Source organism: Myotis brandtii, unplaced genomic scaffold (assembly GCF_000412655.1).
Source record: "Myotis brandtii unplaced genomic scaffold, ASM41265v1 scaffold6, whole genome shotgun sequence".
Classification (NCBI taxonomy): Eukaryota; Metazoa; Chordata; class Mammalia; order Chiroptera; family Vespertilionidae; genus Myotis; species Myotis brandtii.
The window spans coordinates 3,500,513-3,520,394 of NW_005370271.1; the positions used below are offsets into that span (position 1 = coordinate 3,500,513).

Consider the following 19,882-nt stretch of genomic DNA (forward strand, 5'->3'; position numbering starts at 1 on the left):
AGAGAAGCCCTCGGGGGGCGATCGGGGCCGGAAGCCGCCACTCACACCCGCTGACAGCGCTGAGTGATTGAGGCCGGCACTGGGCACTGGCAGCGGGTGGGAGCGGGGCTGGCGCCAGCAGCAGGTACAAGGTCCTCGTGGGACGGAGGCGCGCAGGAGCAAAGAATTTTCATTAACCACCAAGGGCTCGCCCCAATGACAGTGATTGGTGCCCTGCCTTGGTCTGGCGCTCCCACTCACCTGCCCCACCCCACCACAGCCGGCTGAATCCCACCATGTTCTGCTCACGAGTGCACTCTGGTGGTCAGCGCACGTCATGGCGACCGTTTGTTCCGCCATTCAGTCAATTTACAGTACCTTATTATTGAAGTAGCATACGGAACTGTTTATTGTTCTTTGTTCCACCCAGAAGTCAATCACCTTATATTTTTGCTGTTTGATCTTAAACAAGAGCATCAGGCAAGGAGAGGGGAGAAGGTGGCAATTCAGCTGTAGGGTAAAGAGGAGTTAAACAGATGAGATAAGAGAGGAATGTTGCAGATGGAGGAAACAGAATGAGGAAAAGTCCAGTGGCCACTGGGGGCATGGTGTGTTCTAGGAATCCCATGGACTGTATGGCTAGAGACAGAGCAGGGGAGAATTACGTGAAAGGAGGCAGCCAAAGGGCAAATCATACAAACTCTTCATCAAGCCAGTGTAAGGGCTTTGCTTTTTAGCTTAGGAGGTTAGCACGGGGGAGGAGGTGACAGGGTCTGCCTCTGTTTTCCTCTATCTGCCATCTTGTGGATGGGTGCGAGGTGACCACGGGGAGGAGGTGACAGGGTCTGCCTCTGTTTTCCTCTCTCTATCTGCCATCTTGTGGATGGGTGCGAGGTGACCAGTGGAACTAGACCAGGTGAAAAAAACGGTGTCTTGGACCTGGGCAGTGACAGTAGAGTGAATTCCAGAAAATTGCCAGCACCTGGTGGTGAATCTATCAGCGTGAGAGGGCAGTGTTAAGAGTGACTAGGGGGAACAGATGTTCCTAAGAATTAAACTTAGCAGCACTCAAATGTGAGCAAGTACACTTACACTCGCATTGTATCATGAATGCATATTTATAACTCAAGGTCATTGCCATGTTCCTGACTGTTCTCTCTCATTATGAGCATTTAGCTCATGTTTTCTCAGCTCAAAGTGGATGGTCTTTTGTGAGAGCTCAGGAATCTGGAGATAGGTAGTACAATGTGACTGTACTGGGAGGTTTCTTGATATTACTTTATAAATTAAATCTAGATTGACTTGAGATTTATCATAGACATTATTGGTAACTGTGTACCAGTCACTATACCAGGCAAGAAAGACGCAAAGGTTCAGTGAATGAAGAATGTGTTCCGTGTTTATACAGGTCAGCGGTGAAAAGTTCTAGGTGATTCTACAGTGAGAGTGCCAGTACTGCCCTGAGAGTGAATGATTTGGGGAATTGACCATTTGACCCCCGGAGAGACTTACAAGCCAAAGAACACTTTTTTTTAACCTATGTGTGCTCCCTTTTCCCTTCTATAGTATAAATTGAGTTACATTTTCTCTGTCCCCCTTTTTCTATTTGTTTAAGCAAAGTGTTTTGATATGAATAAAGAACAATTTGTATTTATTTCCTATCCTTCTCTGTTCTTGGACTAAATTACCCGAAATTAGTCATACAAAGGGGCTTTCAGTCATGTTTTTTATTTATTTTAAAGCATTTGTGGATCTACTTGCAGGACCTATTAGTCTATGGGAGAAATGAGATTCTGCTAGTTCATTTTACTGTTTTTTAAAAGATGGGAGGTTTGATGAATTTGTGGAACTCAGTAGAAGACAAGTGATCAAATTAAGCAGACTGCTTTGACCGAGGAAATGAACACTCTGGTGTTGGTTTGCTTAGGGAGGGTCTGACCCATCTCTTCAAGCTCTGGAGTCCCGTCAAGATAACATTTTAAAACGTCTGTACGAATTGAAAGCCGCAGTCGATGGTCTCTCCAAGATGATTCAGACACCAGATGCGGACTTGGACGTAACCAACATAATCCAAGCCGAAGGGCGCACCGCTTTATCAGCCAATGCATTGGACTTAAATTCAGTCCTTGGGAAGGTGAGTTCACTTAAAACTAAAGGACGTCAGCATGCCGGGTGGTTGGTGCTCGTGCGAGTGAGGCCTGGGCTCGCTAGTCTTCAGAGGTGGGACGGAGCACGTTCTCTTCTCCCCTGCGGGATTGTGCCGTTGCACTGAGTAGGCGCATGAGCTCTGGTGAAGCCAAAGCAAATTCTAAAGCTGCTGCTGCTGCTGACCTCTCAGACCCACTGCTGAAGAGAAGGGAGTCCAGTACAGCTTCTTCCAGTCCCGGCAGCATCCCGGCAGCCTGAGCCCTGGAGAAACAGACCTTAAGTCACCCCTCAGTGCTGCTCAGGGTCAGCCGTCAACCCTGACTCTGAGAGTAGCCTGAATTTCAGGGCTCTGGCTGCACAAAAATCCCACCAATCAAGTTATATTGGCCACCTTTAATAATCAGTCTACAGTATTCAGCTAATTTAGGGTATAAAGAGACAGGTAAGGAAAGAATGTCTTATTACAAAGTAATATTCATATAAGCATAACCAATGGACATAAGACACTGGGGGGGAGGGGAGGCCAGGGGATTGTCAAGGATGGGGGAAAAAAAAGGACACATATGTAATACCCTTTGTAATACTTTAAGCAATAAAAAAGTAATAATAAAAAAAAACAAAAACAAAATAATATTTATTGGAGGTGTAAAGGGTTTGTCCCAAGAATCCCTGCTAATACTCTCCTGTAGAATTGGCAATAGAAATGGTACTACTTGACCTGAAAAATGGAGGTGGGATTACAGCTCTCCCAGGGCTCAGTCTTCTGTAACCTCCATACCTCTTCACACGTGTCCCTTCATCACCCAGTACATGTTGGTGTGCAGTGATGCCTGGCAGGCCCTGGGGGCCCTGGGGAGCCAGCCAGTTGGTGAGTCAGTCTCAGACACTGGGAAGGCTCCCCAAGGCACGTGCTGCCGGAGATGAATGTTGATACCTCAGAAGGCACAGTGTCAAGTGACACACTGTTCAGACAGCTGCGAAGCATTCATCATAGCCCCTGTGAAGGGCATCGGTCAGGAGAGCAAGACCAGAGGCCAGATTGACTCCAAGAGACTCTTCAACACAGCGCAAACACAAATTGATTAGATACAGAAACGAGATGCTGTTAGGGGGTCAGGTGTTAGAAAGAGTTGGTAAACGGGATGTAGTCGTACCTCCGTACCTGTGGGGAACCGATTGCAGGGTCCCCTCAGATCCAAAATCCGTATATGCTCAAGTCCCTTCCATGACATGACAGGACAATGCATATAATCTGCAGATCCCCAACCATGGATCAAGAAGTTTTCAGTCCTGGCTGGTGTGGGTCAATAGTTAGAGCACTGGCCCCTGCACCAAAAGGCTGAGGGTTTGATTGCTGGTCCAGGGCACGTTCGTACCTGGGTTGCAGGTTAGATCCCCAACCCTGGTCAGGACCCACAAGGGAGGCAACCAATTGATTATGTGTCCCCCACATCAATATTCCTCCCTCCCTCCCTCCCTACCTACCTACCTATCTAAAATCAATGGGAAAATATCCTCAGGAAAGGATTAACAACAAAAGAAATAGTTTTCATTCCCCAGTTGTTTGAATCTGCAGGTGTGAAACCCCTAGATGTGAAAGGCCGATTATAATTGCATGTGATTTTTTTAACTTGGGGACAAATAGAAGTGTCATTCCTAACATGTTTTACTAATTTGACAGTGAAGGTCAACTTTTTGCCAGGAGCCAGCAGTGCAGGGGCTTGGGGTTGGCATCAAGCTCAGAGCCCAGCTCCCTTCCCTGAGCTGAGTGACCTTGGATGAGTCACGTTACCGCCCCAGGACTCACTTCAACTGTGAGGTGGGGTGATGGTAGCACCTTCTTCGTGGGCATTAGGGTGTAAGAGTAGCACCTGGTACAAGTACACACTCAAATTGCTGTTTGGGTCCCCCCCCAGGATTACGGGGCCCTGAAAGACATCGTGATCAATGCGAACCCCGCCTCGCCTCCCCTCTCCCTGCTCGTGCTGCACCAGCTGCTCTGCGACCAGTACAAGGTCCTGTCCACTGTTCACACGCATTCAGCGGTCAAGAACGTGCCAGAAAACCTCCTCAGGTGCTTTGGCGAGCAGACTAAGAACCCGTCCCGTCATGAGTACCAGCTGGGCTTTACTCTCATTTGGAAGAATGGTAAGTAGAGGGGACTGGGTTCCACTCCTATCCTATGTAATGGAATGTGCACCATGATCTTAGTAAAAGGCAGCGAGGGCTAGCACAGTGATGTCCTTCAGCCATGTGCTGTCTGTCAGGCGGCCTAGAAGAGGAATGCAGCTTGAGGGGGATCCTGTCTAGCCAGCCGGAGCAGGGGGGTAGCAGCTGTCATGGCCGCCTTGCCCTCACATTCCAAAACCTATCATTACGGGGACAGTGATGTTTTCTTTTCAGATGGACATAAAAGGATGGCAGGGTGTCATTTACTCATTATCCCACTAAAGAATGCCTCCCCTGGTGACCTTTATACAGAGGGAAGTGAGGTGATGCCATTCGCCCAGGGAGGCCTCAAGTCTCTGACCTGGGCGAGGGGACTCCTGGTTTTGTCCTCATCCTGCCAATCCAGACACGGCTGGAGTAGATGGTCCGAGGTCCCTTCTAGTTTGAAAACTGTCAGGGTCAAGTACCAGACGTGATTACTTGCCTAACATATAGTCTGCACTCTTTAAACATAGCTTAAACTTTAATGTTTCACCTAAAACATGTGAATTTATTCTCTGAAAGTACACCTTCCCTTGCCACCAGTTCACGGTGAGTGGATCCCCTCCCCGCGTGGACAAGTGCTTCTCCGGGCACTGCTCCTGTTGACATTCAGGGTGTTTTCCTTTCAGTGCCCAAGACCCAGATGAAGTTCAGTGTCCAGAGGATGTGCCCCATCGAAGGAGAAGGGAACATCGCACGTTTTTTGTTCTCTCTGTTCGGCCAGAAGCATAATGCGGTAAACTTAACCCTCATCGATAGCTGGGTAGATATAGCCATTTTTCAGTTAAAAGAAGGAAGCAGCAAAGAAAAAGCCACCGTGCTCGGCTCCATGAACTCTGCTCTCGGGAAGAGCCCCTGGCTCGTGGGGAACGAACTCACCGTGGCGGACGTGGTGCTCTGGTCCGTGCTCCAGCAGGCGGGGGGCTGCAGCGTGCCCGTGCCAGCCAACGTGCAGAAGTGGATGCGGGCCTGTGAGAACCTGGCCCCTTTCAGCTCTGCCCTCAAGCTCCTTAAGTGAACCTCAGGAATTGATTGTAAAGGGTTTAGATTGTAAGAATGGTGGTGTTTCATGCCTGTTGTTGGTAAAGGGACTTGTACTAAAACCGGTCTTTAGGCCAGTTGTGGAGTATCAATAAAAGCACCATGTAACTTGTGGGTCTGTTTTATTTAAAATTCAGCGGTATCACATGCAGTATACCACAACACCTGCCAGCCAGGCGGCAGGCGCCTCTGAGTGCAAAGATGAGCATGTCATATTGCTGACTTGGAGCATAGGAGTCCGGTGCTGTGAAGAACAATGCAGGGGCAAAATCAGGAACACTGGCGTCCAAGCTGCTTTGAAATCATTTCGGGGCACGAAGTACAGAGCCCTGAAAGGGCATGATGATGCCAGGTTGGAGGTGATGAGGACAGACATAGACTGGGCGACATGCACTGCCAAGCCGCAGTGTTCTCTTGGAGGCAGCGAAGGCTTTTGAGCCTGGCGGGAACTGAGATGTCCTGGCGGTTGACTAGCAGCGTGTGAGAGGGTTAAAAAAAGCCCAGCTCGTGCGCAGGCTGGATCTGGGTGGTGACGGTGTGGAGCACACTCAGATTTCTGCAGAAGCTTCTAGAGGGGGACAGAGTTCAAAAGAAAAAGAACTGATGTTGATGCCTAAACTTTTAGTCTGAGAGACTAGACAGACACTAATACTAAGAAATCAGGAACAGGAGCTTGTGGGACAAAGACAGGAAAGAGTACAATAGGTGTTTAGAGCAGTCGAGTTCCGGTGCTGGGTCAGGAAAGGGCTACTTAAGGAAGTAGGTGGTGGTACTTCCGCAATCTCACTTGAATAAATCATGTACAAGCTTCCTGACTAAAACCAAGTATTTCACCATCTATACCCTAAGACTGAAACTATATATTCCAGTTGGGTTTAGCTTATAGAGTTGAAGTTCATTTTTATATTTCTAGAGACTAAGCTAGACAGGAACACCCCCATCTTTCATGTCATCCTTCACCCCTTCGTTTTGAGAAAGGAGGCGTAACTGCTTCTTTAGTTCTTCTATTTCTTTTTCTTGCTCTACTATCTTCATCTGCAGGGTGAGATTGACCTGAAATAGAAATGTTTAAGCTCCATTAAAATGGCTTCTTTCCTTTTAAATACACAAGCATGCCTCACTTTGCACAGTCCCAAAATGCATGGATCCAGTCATCAGTTTAGTGAAATTAGGGCCAGTAACCCAGCAACGTGGTTCAAATGTCAGTTACCACAACAGTTTATCCACAGAACACTAGCCCATAGACGTCCTGATCCGGACAGTCACATCCTTTCACTCAAAGTCTGTCAGTGCATCTGTTAGTCCACACACAGGCCATGTGTGTAGCCAGGCTGCCTCCTGTCCCAGTGATAGACCCAAGTGGCATTTTTTTCAAAAATGGACACCTGAAAGGGGACTGGCCAAGGACAGCAAGCCAGTGAAAAGTGGTAATGCTGGAAGCGGCAATGAGTCAACCCAAAACACTGTCACAGGAGAAACAGCTGACCTGGGAATGCTGGCCCTGCTGCCACTAGACGGGGTGGGCAGCCACGGAACCAAGGAAAGGGACTTGTCAACAAATTGAGGAAAATGATGGCGCTGCCCCAGAGTGTGACACCAGCAAAAACTTCACATTCTGTGAACTCGAGAAGACATTTCACATCGAAAGTGCCCAAGACCAGGTGTTGGAAGCTGATCCAAACGTAGCCAGGAGCATGACAATTCACCGCCCTGAGTTATAGGGGAGGCGGGCATTGTTCAAACTACTCTTGAAACACTTTCTCAATTATATTGCACTAAATATTAGTTTTACAGGTGTTTGTTGTTGTTTTTCATTTCCATAAGAGTTTTCAATGCTTTGATACACATTCTTAAAGTCATGGAATAATCCTAACTTCCCCCCTGGATTATTAAGACCCCTCTGCATGGTTTTATTTTATAAAAAATTCTATAAGACAGGAGACATCCTTACCATAAACACAAATACTTGGTCTCTAAAAGCTACCTTAACCGGGAATGAGAAATCCCTTCCATCTGAGGTCATTTAATAACCACATTGCCATTTTCAAAGTCTCAGAAAAGTACCCCATGTACCTGTTTATCATTCAAGCTAGTAAGATTCAGTTTTACTTGAAAATTAATAAGCCTTGAGTAGGAGATAAATCAACTAAACAGTTACTATAAGAGGTTCCCAAATTAGTGGGCACCAGAATCACTTCGAGGGCCTGTTAAAGCACAGATGGCTGCCCCTCACCCCGACTCCCACCCCCACCCCTGAATGAGGCGTGCGGGAGGGCCTGAGGATTCTGTCACGTTCCAGTGACCTAATGCTGCTGGTCTGGAGACAGACAAGCACTGCTCTCTGCAGTGCTGCTCAGACACTGTGTATGTAAACCACTTGGTTTTCGTAAGGAGATTCTGACTCAGCAGATCTGGGTGGAGCCTAAGACCCTGTGTTCCTAATAAGCCCCAGATAATGCTGCTGCTGCAGGTCTGAGGATCACGCTTTGAGTAGCCAAGTGCTCTAGGATCTGTGAGCATATGTTTGAATCAAGCTCTTAACTCTCAGCAAGTTTCTCAAGGAACAGAATAGATGATCGTGTTGCCAGAATGGATGAGTCATACTTGCAGATGAGGGGCTGGCATGCTACGGGTCAGGTGGGAGGAAGGGAATGGGCTGCCCGGGGCAATGCCACGCACAGGACGGAGCGCCAGAATCGCACGTGAATGCTGAAGATCTCAGGCTGGCTCAGGCACCCCTGCTCACCCGCTGAGAATGACTGCTGTAATTTTACCCTCTGCTGTGTCCCTTTTTACTGGCAGGCATGTTATAATCATTTATGAAAGGTTACACACCAGAGCTGGAAAGGAAAACTAGTACCTTTTGGCTTAGCGAGATGAAGCCTGTAATTACAATTTTCAGAGCAGGCAGCTGGCAGGGGTCATCGTGTGCACTTAGACTGGGCAAATAACAGTGCGACTGGGAACTCTTGAGAATGGGTTCAAATATTGTTTCCATAAACCTTACTGTAAGCTCTATTGTTCTTCATGAAATAGGACTCAATTTAAATGAATTCTAAGCTCCATATTTTCCCCAGCTTTAAAAAAACCTGTACATACGCTTCCGGGATTCTGGAAAAGGTCGCTCTGCAGCAGCTGTATAGCCGACGGCCTCTGGGATGCGTTCTTTCTGGTCAGCTCCTGGATGCACCTGGCTTGGACGGGACACCTCTGGCTGAGGGACTCGGGCATCTGACCAGTTCTCAGACCCGTTAGAACCTGTGCTCGCTCCATTTCTGTTCCAAACGGCTGGAAGAGCTCCAACAGGATCACGCCCAAGCTGTACATGTCCGACTGCGAAGGGGAGAGGGTCACTGAGTGATGAGATGCACAGTGAGCATCACAGTGCCCCGTCAGTACGCCGTCCTCTCCAGCATGAGAGCATTTGTAGAAAAGATGATTTATAGTCTCTAACGTACGGCTGGCTCATCTATCACTGGCCATTACCTGCCAGCCAGATCTACTGCGAGGTGGCAAGTACTGTCACAAAGCCCCTCCCTTTAATACCAAAAAGGGGCTCAGGGGACAAAGGACTGATGGCCAGGTGAGGACAGGATGATCCCATCAGTACAGAGTCTGTACCACACACCTGACTCCATCCACCCTCCTTGAAAACCCAGGCCCTGCCAGCCGGACAGATGTGAGCTCCCTCGTGCTGGGGCCACGTGTCCAAGGGGCCTCTGCCAACCTCACCGGGCTTCACTCAGGCAGGAAGTCTTGGCAAAGCTTAGCACCACAGAGTCTGTACCACACACCTGACTCGATCCACCCTCCTTGAAAACCCAGGCCCGGCCCGCCGGACACAGATGTGAGCTCCCTCGGACACAGATGTGAGCTCCCTCGTGCTGGGGCCGCGTGTCCCAGGGGCCTCTGCCAACCTCACCCGGCTTCACTCAGGCAGGAAGTCTTGGCAAAGCTTAGCACCCTGCAGAAACTGTGCTGCTGCTCCTGAAAATACGTTTGTCAGGAGGGCCTGGACTACACAGGCTTTCGAAACGACCACAGTTCTTTTCTGGCAGCTCTTTCCCAATCATGCACCTGAGTTGAGGGTTCATTCCCCACCCTGGGGGGAGGGAGGGGCGCCAGTGCCAGAGGCAACTAATCACTGTGTCTCTCTCACACCAATGTTTTCTCTCTCCACCCCTCCCTTCTACTCGCTCTAAAAATCAATGGAAAAAATATCCTTGGGTGAGGAATAACAAAACAAAACAAAAAAGTTCAATGATTCATTAAGAGGAAGAAACTTTATTAGGTTTCATGTTGAGAAGGAGTTACTTACCATTCCTTCCGGGAACTATGTGGATTAAAGGGACGGAAGGGACACGCTGCCCAGAGCATGACTTAGCACTTACTTGAGCTGGGAAACAAGAATGGAAGCTGAAAAGAGGCCTCTGAACGCTCGCCTTCCGGGGTGAATGTGACACTCTGAAGGGAAAGCCCATTCAAACACTATTCCTATGCCCATGGGTTTAGAAATAGTCAAGGAGCCTAAAAAAATGCAGTCAGGTTCAGCTGCAAAGTGAAGTTTCCTGTTGTGCCCGCTGGACGGTAGATACACTACAGAACTGTTACTCCAAACACCTTGCCCTGGGGACTTGCACTGCTCTCCTGTGCTTTTTGTTATTACAACTGCAGAGTGAGTCCAGCAGAAGGTAAGAAGCAGGAAACACTACCTGGGCATCATATTCAGATCCTTCCAGCTGTTCGGGTGATGCGTACAGGCAGGTGCCCACTCTGGAAGTATGTGTTGGTGGTCCTGTAATTTGAAAAGCTACACATTAAATACTGCAGCGTTAGCACATGCAGGAACACTGACTCTGGGTACTACAGCACGCTGTCTTTCCCTCACTTTGCTATTAAATCTTCATAATTCTCTTTAAATAGTGACATCTTGATTTTTTAATGGAAAAAAATGCCAAAACTTACTCTTCCCATCCCTGCCGGTCCAGTCTGGGTTCTGTATGATGTCTGTGCAGGCCAGACCGAAGTCTCCTATTTTCACTTGCTGGTCAGGGCCATGAAGAAAAATATTTCTGGGCTACAAACAAACAGAACAAGTGAATTCCTTGGCGTCCTAAAAACAAATAGTAAAAAATGTCTGGATGTTAAAGAGTTTTCAACTCAGGAGCAAGTAGCCCCTCAAAAATTAAAAATCAGAGCAGTGGTTCTCAAACTCAGCCACACATTAGAGTCACCGGGGAGCTTTAAAAAAAATCGCACCCGGCTGGTGTTACTCAGCAGTTGAGCATCGACCCAGGAACCAAGAGGTCATTGGTTCGATTCCAGGTCAGGGCACATGCCCAGATTGCAGGCTCAATCCCCAGTAGGGGCGTGCAGGAGGCAGCCAATCGATGATGTTTCTCTCTCATCGGTGTTTCTGTCTCTCTTCTTTCCTCTCTAAAAATTAATTTAAAATATTTTTTTAAATAAACATAAAAACAACTGTCCTGCCCTAACCGGTTTGGCTCAGTGGATAGAGCGTCAGCCTGCGGATTGAAAGGTCCCAGGTTCGATTCTGGTCAAGGGCATGTACCTTGGTTGTGGGCATATCCCCAGTAGGGGTGTGCAGGAGGCAGCTGATCGATGTTTCTCTCTCATCGATGTTTCTAACTCTCTATCCCTCTCCCTTCCTCTCTGTAAAAAATCAATAAAATATATTTTTTTAAAAAAACGACTGTCCTCTCCAACAAGTCCAACACTACAGTTTTTCTTAATGAAAAAAAAAACTATAAAAAAATGTTTTAAGCTCCCAGATAATTCTGTTAGCCAGGATCGGGGACAACTAAGTCACACTGTAAAGGTACACACTTAGCTCTATGTAAGCGACCACCACGGACCCGAAACATCCCCAGTGGAACTAATCCTATGCCAGTGAAACACTGCCCCTGTACTGGGGGAGGGGCGAAGGCCACTGACATCTAAACAGTTAGGTTAAAAGTTGGGTTTTTTAATTTTAAATGTAGTAATTCTAATTTTTTATTTTAATGTATAATTGTGTTTTAGCTTTGTTAGTTTTTTTTTTTTTTATCTATAGCTAAATGGAAAGAGAAAACAGAATCTTACATGTAAGATAATTTGGGTATGTTTTTGTGATCAAGTAGGAAGTCCTAAAACCTGTGCTTATATTTGACATCATGTGAGATAGGAACAAAGTATGAAAAAGTCTGACTCTGATACAGAAATGAGTCGTGTTCATGGATACGGCTCTCAACAATTCTAGAACAGTTCTAGAACTCACCTGAGGAATCATAAAGACTCGGAAACTGACCACTTCCGCAACAAGTTTCCCTGACCTCTGAAGTCCTCAATCTTACGTGTTTCTCATGGGAAACATAGTCAAGAGAGGCAGCAGGGAGCTGGTCGCTGACAGGGCCAAGTCCCTGGAGGAGGGCCCACGTGAAGTGGTCCACACCAGACTCTACGAAGCCATCATGACAGAAAACTGTGCTGCCATCCAGGCCCTGCTGCGCAGCCACCCCGTCAACCAGCCCCTGACGGTCCTGACCAACTCCACCAGCTGCGGGTTACTTCTGACACAGGTACCCTGCTCTCCGCTCCGTCACTTTTAGAGAAAAGACTCCTGATGCTTTGAAAGGACCCCCATCAAGTTCTTGTGAACTCATTCAACCTCCTGGCTGTCCGTCCCCACAGGCCGCGCTGGACAGTGTGTGCCAGCACACTCCCCGCGGCAGCCCACACCGCCCTCCAGTTACCACACTGATGAGGGAAAAGACTAGCGCTCGTTCGGTTGGAGGGACATTAGCGTCGCCTCTCAAACATGCCAGTGGTCACTGGGTCCGTGGGATGGAATTCTCTTTTCCCTTTTACATATAACTTTTCATTTTCTAAATGTTTATACAATAATTATTACCGTTATCATTTATTTCCTTTGAAAAGTGACCCTCTCCTTTACTCCGCCCTCTTACCTTGCAGCCATGCTGTAAAGCCACTACTTACATATATATTTTTAAGACCCAGCATAAACATCTCTGCTAATCATAGACAGCGTATTTGCTGCTTATCTCTGAAACCCTGGAAGTGTAGGTTTTACTGCTGATACTATGGCAAAACCTTAAAAAACACAAAACCTACTTGTCAATCACCCTGCAGGTTAGTTTAAGGACGAAGTGGCTTAATAGCAATTGTCATTAATTTTACACTAGGCGCTCCTCGCAACAACCAACTTTAAAAGCTTTGAGTGAGTTATTTTGTTGCCTTGGTAAATCTGCCTTCCTTTAACACACAGATTTTATAACATTCATAAAATTCACTGGCTTTGGGTCACGGAAAACAGGCCAAAGAAAAGGAAAATGTCAATGCACATAGCAGAGAAGTGCTGCACTGAGACACACAGACCACCGGCTTGCTCTGGACTGGCAAGCTGACACCCTGTTCTAACCACACAGGACACCTGTAACGGACTTGGGTCTTTCCCCCTGAAGCAGACGCAGTCCATCATCCCCATCCACCTGGCTGCCGAGCACCGCAAGGCACAGAGTCTGCACTGTTTGTTAGAACACGGTGCTGACCCGGAAGTAAGGTAAGTAACTCAACAGGTGGCCATTTCTAAATGAGGAGACACGTGACCTAGACGTTAGCTCTCCCAGTCATGTCTGGGCTCATCCGCTCTGCAGGAGTTGTGGCCTAGAAATTATCTTGTTTTGAACAAACCAATTTCTTTGCTAATTAGAGGAGATACTCTGAAAAAGAGGGTGGGAAATGCAAGAACACAAATCAGTCAGCCCACTTAAAGCATCCCGAGTACTAAGCGCTCAGCAGTAGTGTTCCGAATAACCCTTCCCCCTTTCTCTGCCACAACAAAGGGCTTTTGGAGGCAATCCTGAGAGATTTCAGGAAAAAGTAGATGAGGGCCAGGTTGTAAAACATGCATCCACCCGGGTGGAAGCAGGGAATGAAGACGGATGGGCCTAAGTGCAGAGTGGCTGTGGGTCTCCAGATTCAACCCTGTCATCTAATCCAGCGGTCGCCAACCGGTGGTCCAAGAACCACAGGTGGTCCGTGAGGTCCAAAAGGTTGGTGACCACTGATCTAATCCACCTACACACACAGGGAGCATCAGGCACAGGGACAGATGCAGAGCCGATCGCACTCAAGTCCACAGAACTCAGCTCCGCACTGAGGAGCTGCGGTACCAAAAACACTGAGACACAGCCCTGAAGAGGCCCCAACCCTTGCAGGAGGAACAAAGTAAAAACAAGCTGCCAGAGGAAGCTGGGGCCCCCCGTGCACTGATGCATACCACTCCACCCCCCAAAACGCTGTGATATCCTGAAAAATTAAACAGCAATGCAGATTTACAAACACTTCTTTTAAACTAAGTAAGGGCAGGGATTACTTTACTTATTATTTTTAAAAATATATATTTTATTGATTTTTTACAGAGAGGAAGGGAGGGGGATAGAGAGTTAGAAACATCAATGAGAGAGAAACATGGATCAGCCGCCTCCTGCACACCCCCTACTGGGGATGTGCCTGCAACCAAGGTACATGCCCTTGACTGGAATCGAACCCGGGACCCTTCAGTCTGCAGGCCGATGCTCTATCCACTGAGCCAAACCAGTCAGGGCAGGGCGGGGATTACTTTAAATAAATGACACCTTCTTGAGCGCTAATTCCCTGCGTAGAGCCATTTCCACTATGTATTCAGTGTAACCAGCGCTCACTACCTATTCCAGGGACACACGAGGCCTCACCACACTTCACCTGATGCTACTGCACTGGCCAATCACCTCTACCGTCCAGACAAAGCCAGGGAACAGAATCCAAAGGCTCCTGGCGGACATTCAGAACAACGCCGTGACGTGTCTCCGCATCCTGTGTGAGCACGGAGCTCAAGTGAACGCTCAGGTGAACAACAGCCACAAGCACTCCGCCCTCCACCTGGCGATAAGATACGGGACCTACCCGGTCCTCTCCATTTTAGCCCAAAACGGCGCCCAGGTGAATGCCATTAATGAATCCAGCATGACTCCCCTGCACATGGCGGCAGACATACTGAACAAGGAGATGATGGAAACGCTCATTGCCTGTGGAGCCAATGTCAACTACGCCGTCCCTTTCACGGGGAACACGGCCCTGAAGCTGGCGGTGTGCGCCGCGTCCAGCAAAGCGGGCCGAGTGCTGGCCGCAGGGCTGAGCTGCATCCGGCTGCTGCTGACTCACGGAGCCCAAGTCAATGTCCAGGACCACAAGGGCCAAACAGCCATCCACGAGGCATGTTTTGCCGGCAGAGAGACAGTCATCGATCTCTTGCTTGAATTTGAAGCCAACATTAACATCCTCACAAAAAACGGGGAATCTCCCATACACATGTACCTCCAGCGCAGCTCCAACATAAGGGACACAGTGCTGCTTGCCAAGCTGCTTTACCGCTCATACCCCTTGAGACTGACCAATAACCAAGGAATTCTGCCTGCAGGACTCATGCTATCAGAGTTCCAACTCTTAAGGGAATCCCTAATCAAGTTGTCGCAAAAACCCTTCTCCCTAGAGGATATCTGTAAGAGAAACATCAGGAACATGTATGGGGAGAGATACAAACAGCATGTGAAGCGCCTCCTCCCGGAGAAGATCTGGAATTCTGTCTACGGGTATTATGACCTGGCTTGCCTCTTGAAATAAGACCTCACAGTGTCACGGTGCCACAGGATTTCAGAATTCCAATCGCGGTTTCTGGCTAGACTGGTACCCAGAAAACAATCCATTTGCCTCATCCATCCCAAATGTACAAACTACTGGTTCTTAAACTTCTTCAAAAAATAAAATGATTTGCATATTACCTTTTTGTTTCTAGACATTCTTTTAAATGCATTTTTCATGTTTTAAATTTTTTTTAAAATATATTTTATCCTGGGACCTCAGTCCGCAGGCTGACGCTCTATCCACTGAGCCAAACCGGTTTCGGCCATGTTTTAAATTTTGCCTAAAAGGTAAGCAACTTAATTTAAAACTCTCAGCCAAAGAAGTAAATATATGTTCTCTCTTTCTTGATAGTGTTTTGTGGATAAATGTTGGAATAGTAACTATAGATTTTGAAAACAGCAGAATGAAATTTTCTATGTTAAATTTCCTTTAAGACAGGTAATTATAAAAACAGACTTTACCTCTAAGATTGAATTAATAGATGAATATTTTTGTCAGCATTAAATACACTTAGCATCATCAATTATAGCAGTACGCAGAACACACTTACTACCGGAAAAACAGTGAGAATATTCATGCCCCAAGTTTACTGCTTTTAAATTCAATCAAGTTTTTATGTTCTGGACCTAAAAAAATGATGATTTAAATGAAAGTAATGGCACCCTTCCAGATAAATGAACTAGGGTACCTAGTCCCCTTCATTCAATGAATCAACACAAGTCAGCCCCGATAAGAAGTTTTCAATGATTTCATCTTTGCCACTTACCTTCAGGTCTCTGTGCACAACCCCCATGCTATGGATGTAAAATACACCTTCCACCAATTCTTGAAAAATTTTTGTTGCAACACTGGCCATAACGTAAGGACCTGAAGTTAAAAAAAAAAAAAAAAAAGTTTTCTTTCTCTAATTTTTTTTTACTCATTAATATCCAAATGTTAATTATCTAAATACATTAACATCTGACACCTACACAACATTCAGATTTTCAACAAAGTCAACACTCCAAAAAATGGTTCAAACCCAGAGGGCTCCTCAGCTAGTAAAGCTGCCATCGAACACTAGCGCCCACCTTCAACGGAATCTGTCACCAGAAAGGGACCTCCCATTTCACTCAGAGCCCCCGTGGCAATTAGTAAGCAATTCCCAGGCACCAGGTGGCCAGGCTAATTCACGTTTAAGTCCCCTTCAACCCCTGCCATCCTGGGTTTCATGCTAATAAGCCTGGTGTCCTGGCCCACTGTGGATTGGAGATCCTAGTACAAATAATAGAGTAAGAAGGTAAGTTATGTTCACCCCAAGGGGTGAGCTTCATCATCCGGATTTAGAACGCACCTTTTCAAAAATGGCCGACAAATGAAGCATATGGGGAAAAAGTAAATGACTGAATAATTCATCTGTTAATATGATGACAGAGCATATGAATTTAGAGGGTGGAGAGGTTTGTAAGACTAAAATTAAAAAAAAAAAAATTGATTAAAAAAACATCCTGAAGTTTCCAGCCAAGGAAGTTTAGTAATATAGTGGGAACTTACTAGCTCTTCTGTATTCAAGTCATTTTAAATCCTCAACCTATTGTTGACCTTCAAGAACAAGAACACTGTAGGCCCCTTTCTCCACCCCGAATGAGCCCACTTTGTTATCAACAGCTCACACCTACTCCACACCCTCCTTTATACTACCTAGCATACAATTTAGGGATCTGTGTGTGTGTGTGGATATGTGTACACACACGTGTGTGTAAAAGCAATGGTTCCACTAAACAGGAGTGAGGAAACTTTTTTCTGCCAAGGACCATGTGGATATTTTAACATCATTCAAGGGCCATACAAAATTATCAACTTAAAAATTCGCCTGCTAGACCGGCCAGTGTGGCTCAATGGTGGTGCACTGACCCATGCACCAATAGGTAACCGGTTCAATTCCAGGTCAGGGCACATGCCCTGGTGGTGGGCTCACTCCACAGTGGGGGGAGGTCAGGAGGAGCCGATCGATGCTTCACTCTCACATCGATGTTTCTCTTTCTTTCCCCCTCCCGCTTCCACTCTTTCTAAAAATCGATTTTTTAAAAATCTTTATATATATTAACATGACTCCCTGACTGGTGTGGCACAGTTAGCTGGAGTGTCATCCCATACACCAAAAAGTCGAGGGTTTGATTGCTGGTCAGGGCATATATCCTGGTTGCAGGTTCAATTCCCAGTCGGGGTATATATAGGAGGCAACCAATTGATGTTTCTCTCTCACATCCATCTCCCTTCTCTCCCTCTCCCTTCCTCTCTCTAAAATCAATAAAAACATATCCTTGGGTGAGGATATACATATACACACACACACACACACACACACACACACACACACATATATTAACTTGATAGCATTTCTAGGGAATATACAACTGCAGGGGAGGGAAGGGGGATCTGGAGCTTGAAGGAGACAAACTTTTGAGCACATGCCTTCCTATAATGGTTTCTTTTATGGTTTCTTTTTGTAAGAATACCACATTTTCAGGTTAAAAAAATAAAAACAAGTATTTAAATTTTTTCCTTAAAAAAATTTTAAAGACCTTTTCCACCCTAAATCAGTTTCCTAAGTTCTAGCACATTACTGCTTAAATATCAACAAACTATGTATCTATCACCGAGAAAATTAACTTCCAATTACTATTTGTTTTTTAAAAATGTTGAAATAAGCTTAATTGTTTCTTTGGTTTAAAACAGATTTTTTTTTTTCCATCTAAAGACCTGGCAGCAGGAGGCGGCGGGTCCTCCTGTCTTTATCCCCCAGCCCCGCACCTGCAGAGCCACATGGTACTTACAGGCAGACTCATCCACACACTCCCGGCTCCGCCTGTTCCTCTCCACGATCCAGTCCCACAGGGAGAGCTCACACAACTGCATCTGGATGTGCAGCATCAGGTGGTATTGCATCTAGGGGGCGACACAACACTGGTCCCATCTCTGTACCACTTACATTATTCATTTAGCCAACAAATACTCACTTGCCTACTCTAGGCCAAGCACTGGCCTGAGTGATGAGGATAAAGGTGACACATAGGCCTGCCCACGATGCCCAAAGTCTAGTGAAGGAGATGGAGAAGGAAAGCAATACTTAAAACTGTGTGTCATATTCCCAGTGGGCAGGGGTAGGCCTGCTGGAGTTAGGCAGTGTCAAAAGGGAGAAGCTCTCCAATGTGACACTGAGGCATTGAAACTGTTTGGTCTGCTCTCTACATAAAGTTTTGAAAGCTAAAATCCTATATAATAAAAGGCTAATATGCAAATTGTCCCCTCGGGAGTTCAACCCACCAGGGGTTCGACCACTTGCTATGATGTGCGCTGACCACTAGGGGGTGGCACGGAATGAAGGAAGGCCCCAGCCGGCAGCTGGCAGCAGGGGAAAGGAAAGCCCTGGCTGGCGGCCCTTATCGCCGGCCAGGCCTAGGGACCCTCCCTGTGCACGAATTTTGTGCAGTGGGCCCCCTCTAGTCAAGTATAAAAGGACAGCTATATGCTATCTGCTCCTCTGTGTATACCCCACAGTATACAGACAGTTTGGTTGGCTTCACATTGTACATAAAAAATCACATGCACACGGCCATGTGTTCCTGGACAATAAGAGTTAATTCTGCGTGTGTATACACAGCTTTGTAATCTAATATGACCAGTTATGTGCAGACCCTGTTAATCTTCAAGTTTCTTAACACTAATACTTGACACTGGAGCGAGTACATTGGAGTCTCACCAGCGCATCAGTGTAGCCCTCAACGAGAGTCGTCTGAAACATGACCTGGTAATCCTACTCGGACTCTCTGAAAGCCATGTTCCAAATGTAGAAAATATTTCTGCATAAATATATATGTATAACCCAGTGTTAACATACAACAGAAACAGACCGTGCACCATGCTTCCCACTCCAGGGAACATATATGATACTATCTAGAGGAAGGAATGACCCAGAAAAGGGCGAGTTAACTAAGGGAAGGTGTGAAGTTCAAATACATAGGGAATGTGGACAGAAGAGACTGAACACAGGACAGAAGGGCTAGAGCAGAGAGGGAGGAACAACAGGTGGGAAGCCAGCTGAGGAAGAGGGGCGGCCATGTCTAATCACAGTCCCCTGTACAATTATTATGAGTAAACAGGAATCTACCTCTGTCTGTCCCACCATGTTTAAGTTTTCTTCAGACGATTCCTCAGTGGATGTGAAATTCCCCTCCAAGTCTGAATTAAGCCTAAGTGGCAGCTGATTCGCAGCCATCGATCTGGAAGACCACTCATCCAGGCCATTTTCTTGGAGCTCAATGGATAATTCAAATCCACTGGCATTTCTTGTGACTAGATTGGGGGTATAGTTCACCAATTTGTTATTCTGATTTTCAATGCCAGACTCTCCTAAGAGTTTTTCTTTTTCTGAGGTCAACTCGGCGAAGATAATGGATGAGCTGTTACTTTCATCATTTTTAACATCATATTGATCTCTGGAGGGGAAAAAACAGTAAAAATAATAATTAATAATCAATGTAAAAAAAAGATCAAGAGTAACTCGACTGTTCCTTCAGGCCTATGTAATTCTTACTGGTAAAGCCCTGGGGGGAGGGGGGAGAGGAGTCATCAAATCTACCTAGCAACTACATTTATTTAAAATTCTGACAGGAAATATCTAAGGGGAGGAAATAATTTAACATTTCATAATGAAAATAAGCAAAAACGAAGTCTAAAACATTCCTGAACTCCTAACAGCAAAAGACAAAGGCAACCCAATGCAGGTGACAGGTTATGTCAACCTGCAAAGGCTACACCA

General features: G+C 46.4%; 3 protein-coding genes across 8 annotated transcripts in view; 2 read left to right on the top strand and 1 right to left on the bottom strand.

The window, feature by feature from the left end:
- Positions 1-5,491, top strand: part of AIMP2 (aminoacyl tRNA synthetase complex-interacting multifunctional protein 2) — a 7,523-nt gene extending 2,032 nt beyond the window's left edge. For both annotated transcript variants that reach the window (XM_005879417.2, XM_005879416.2), the window contains exons 2-4: positions 1,907-2,113; positions 4,044-4,275; positions 4,968-5,491. In XM_005879417.2, coding sequence (XP_005879479.1) covers positions 1,907-2,113; positions 4,044-4,275; positions 4,968-5,356 — 828 coding nt within the window. In that variant the 3' untranslated portion in view covers positions 5,357-5,491. The remainder of the gene's footprint in view (positions 1-1,906; positions 2,114-4,043; positions 4,276-4,967) is intronic.
- EIF2AK1 (eukaryotic translation initiation factor 2-alpha kinase 1) overlaps positions 5,485-19,882 on the bottom strand; it is a 37,083-nt gene continuing 22,685 nt past the window's right edge. For 4 of the 5 annotated variants that reach the window (XM_005879420.2, XM_005879419.2, XM_014550353.1 and 1 more), the window contains exons 9-15: positions 19,232-19,559; positions 17,898-18,009; positions 15,848-15,948; positions 10,345-10,456; positions 10,092-10,174; positions 8,479-8,712; positions 5,485-6,432 (exon numbers count right to left, since the gene is read on the bottom strand). In XM_005879420.2, coding sequence (XP_005879482.1) covers positions 6,301-6,432; positions 8,479-8,712; positions 10,092-10,174; positions 10,345-10,456; positions 15,848-15,948; positions 17,898-18,009; positions 19,232-19,559 — 1,102 coding nt within the window. In that variant the 3' untranslated portion in view covers positions 5,485-6,300. Of the gene's footprint in view, positions 6,433-8,478; positions 8,713-10,091; positions 10,175-10,343; positions 10,457-15,847; positions 15,949-17,897; positions 18,010-19,231; positions 19,560-19,882 lie in introns of all 5 variants that reach the window. The other variant, XM_014550351.1, reaches the window with a different exon arrangement.
- On the top strand, positions 11,064-15,259 carry ANKRD61 (ankyrin repeat domain 61). Its single transcript, XM_005879418.2, has 3 exons — positions 11,064-11,957; positions 12,864-12,958; positions 14,115-15,259. The coding sequence occupies exons 1-3, from the start codon at positions 11,742-11,744 to the stop codon at positions 15,058-15,060; spliced, it is 1,257 nt and encodes a 418-aa protein (XP_005879480.1). The 5' UTR covers positions 11,064-11,741; the 3' UTR covers positions 15,061-15,259.

What these genes read in the sequence shown, in the direction of transcription:
- ANKRD61 (XM_005879418.2), top strand. Translation starts at nt 11,742, where the DNA reads ATGGGAAACATAGTCAAGAGAGGCAGCAGGGAGCTGGTCGCTGACAGG. An exon ending in GCGGGTTACTTCTGACACAG is followed by an intron (nt 11,958 to 12,863) that starts GTACCCTGCTCT and finishes CCCCTGAAGCAG; the next exon opens with ACGCAGTCCATCATCCCCAT. An exon ending in GGTGCTGACCCGGAAGTAAG is followed by an intron (nt 12,959 to 14,114) that starts GTAAGTAACTCA and finishes TACCTATTCCAG; the next exon opens with GGACACACGAGGCCTCACCA.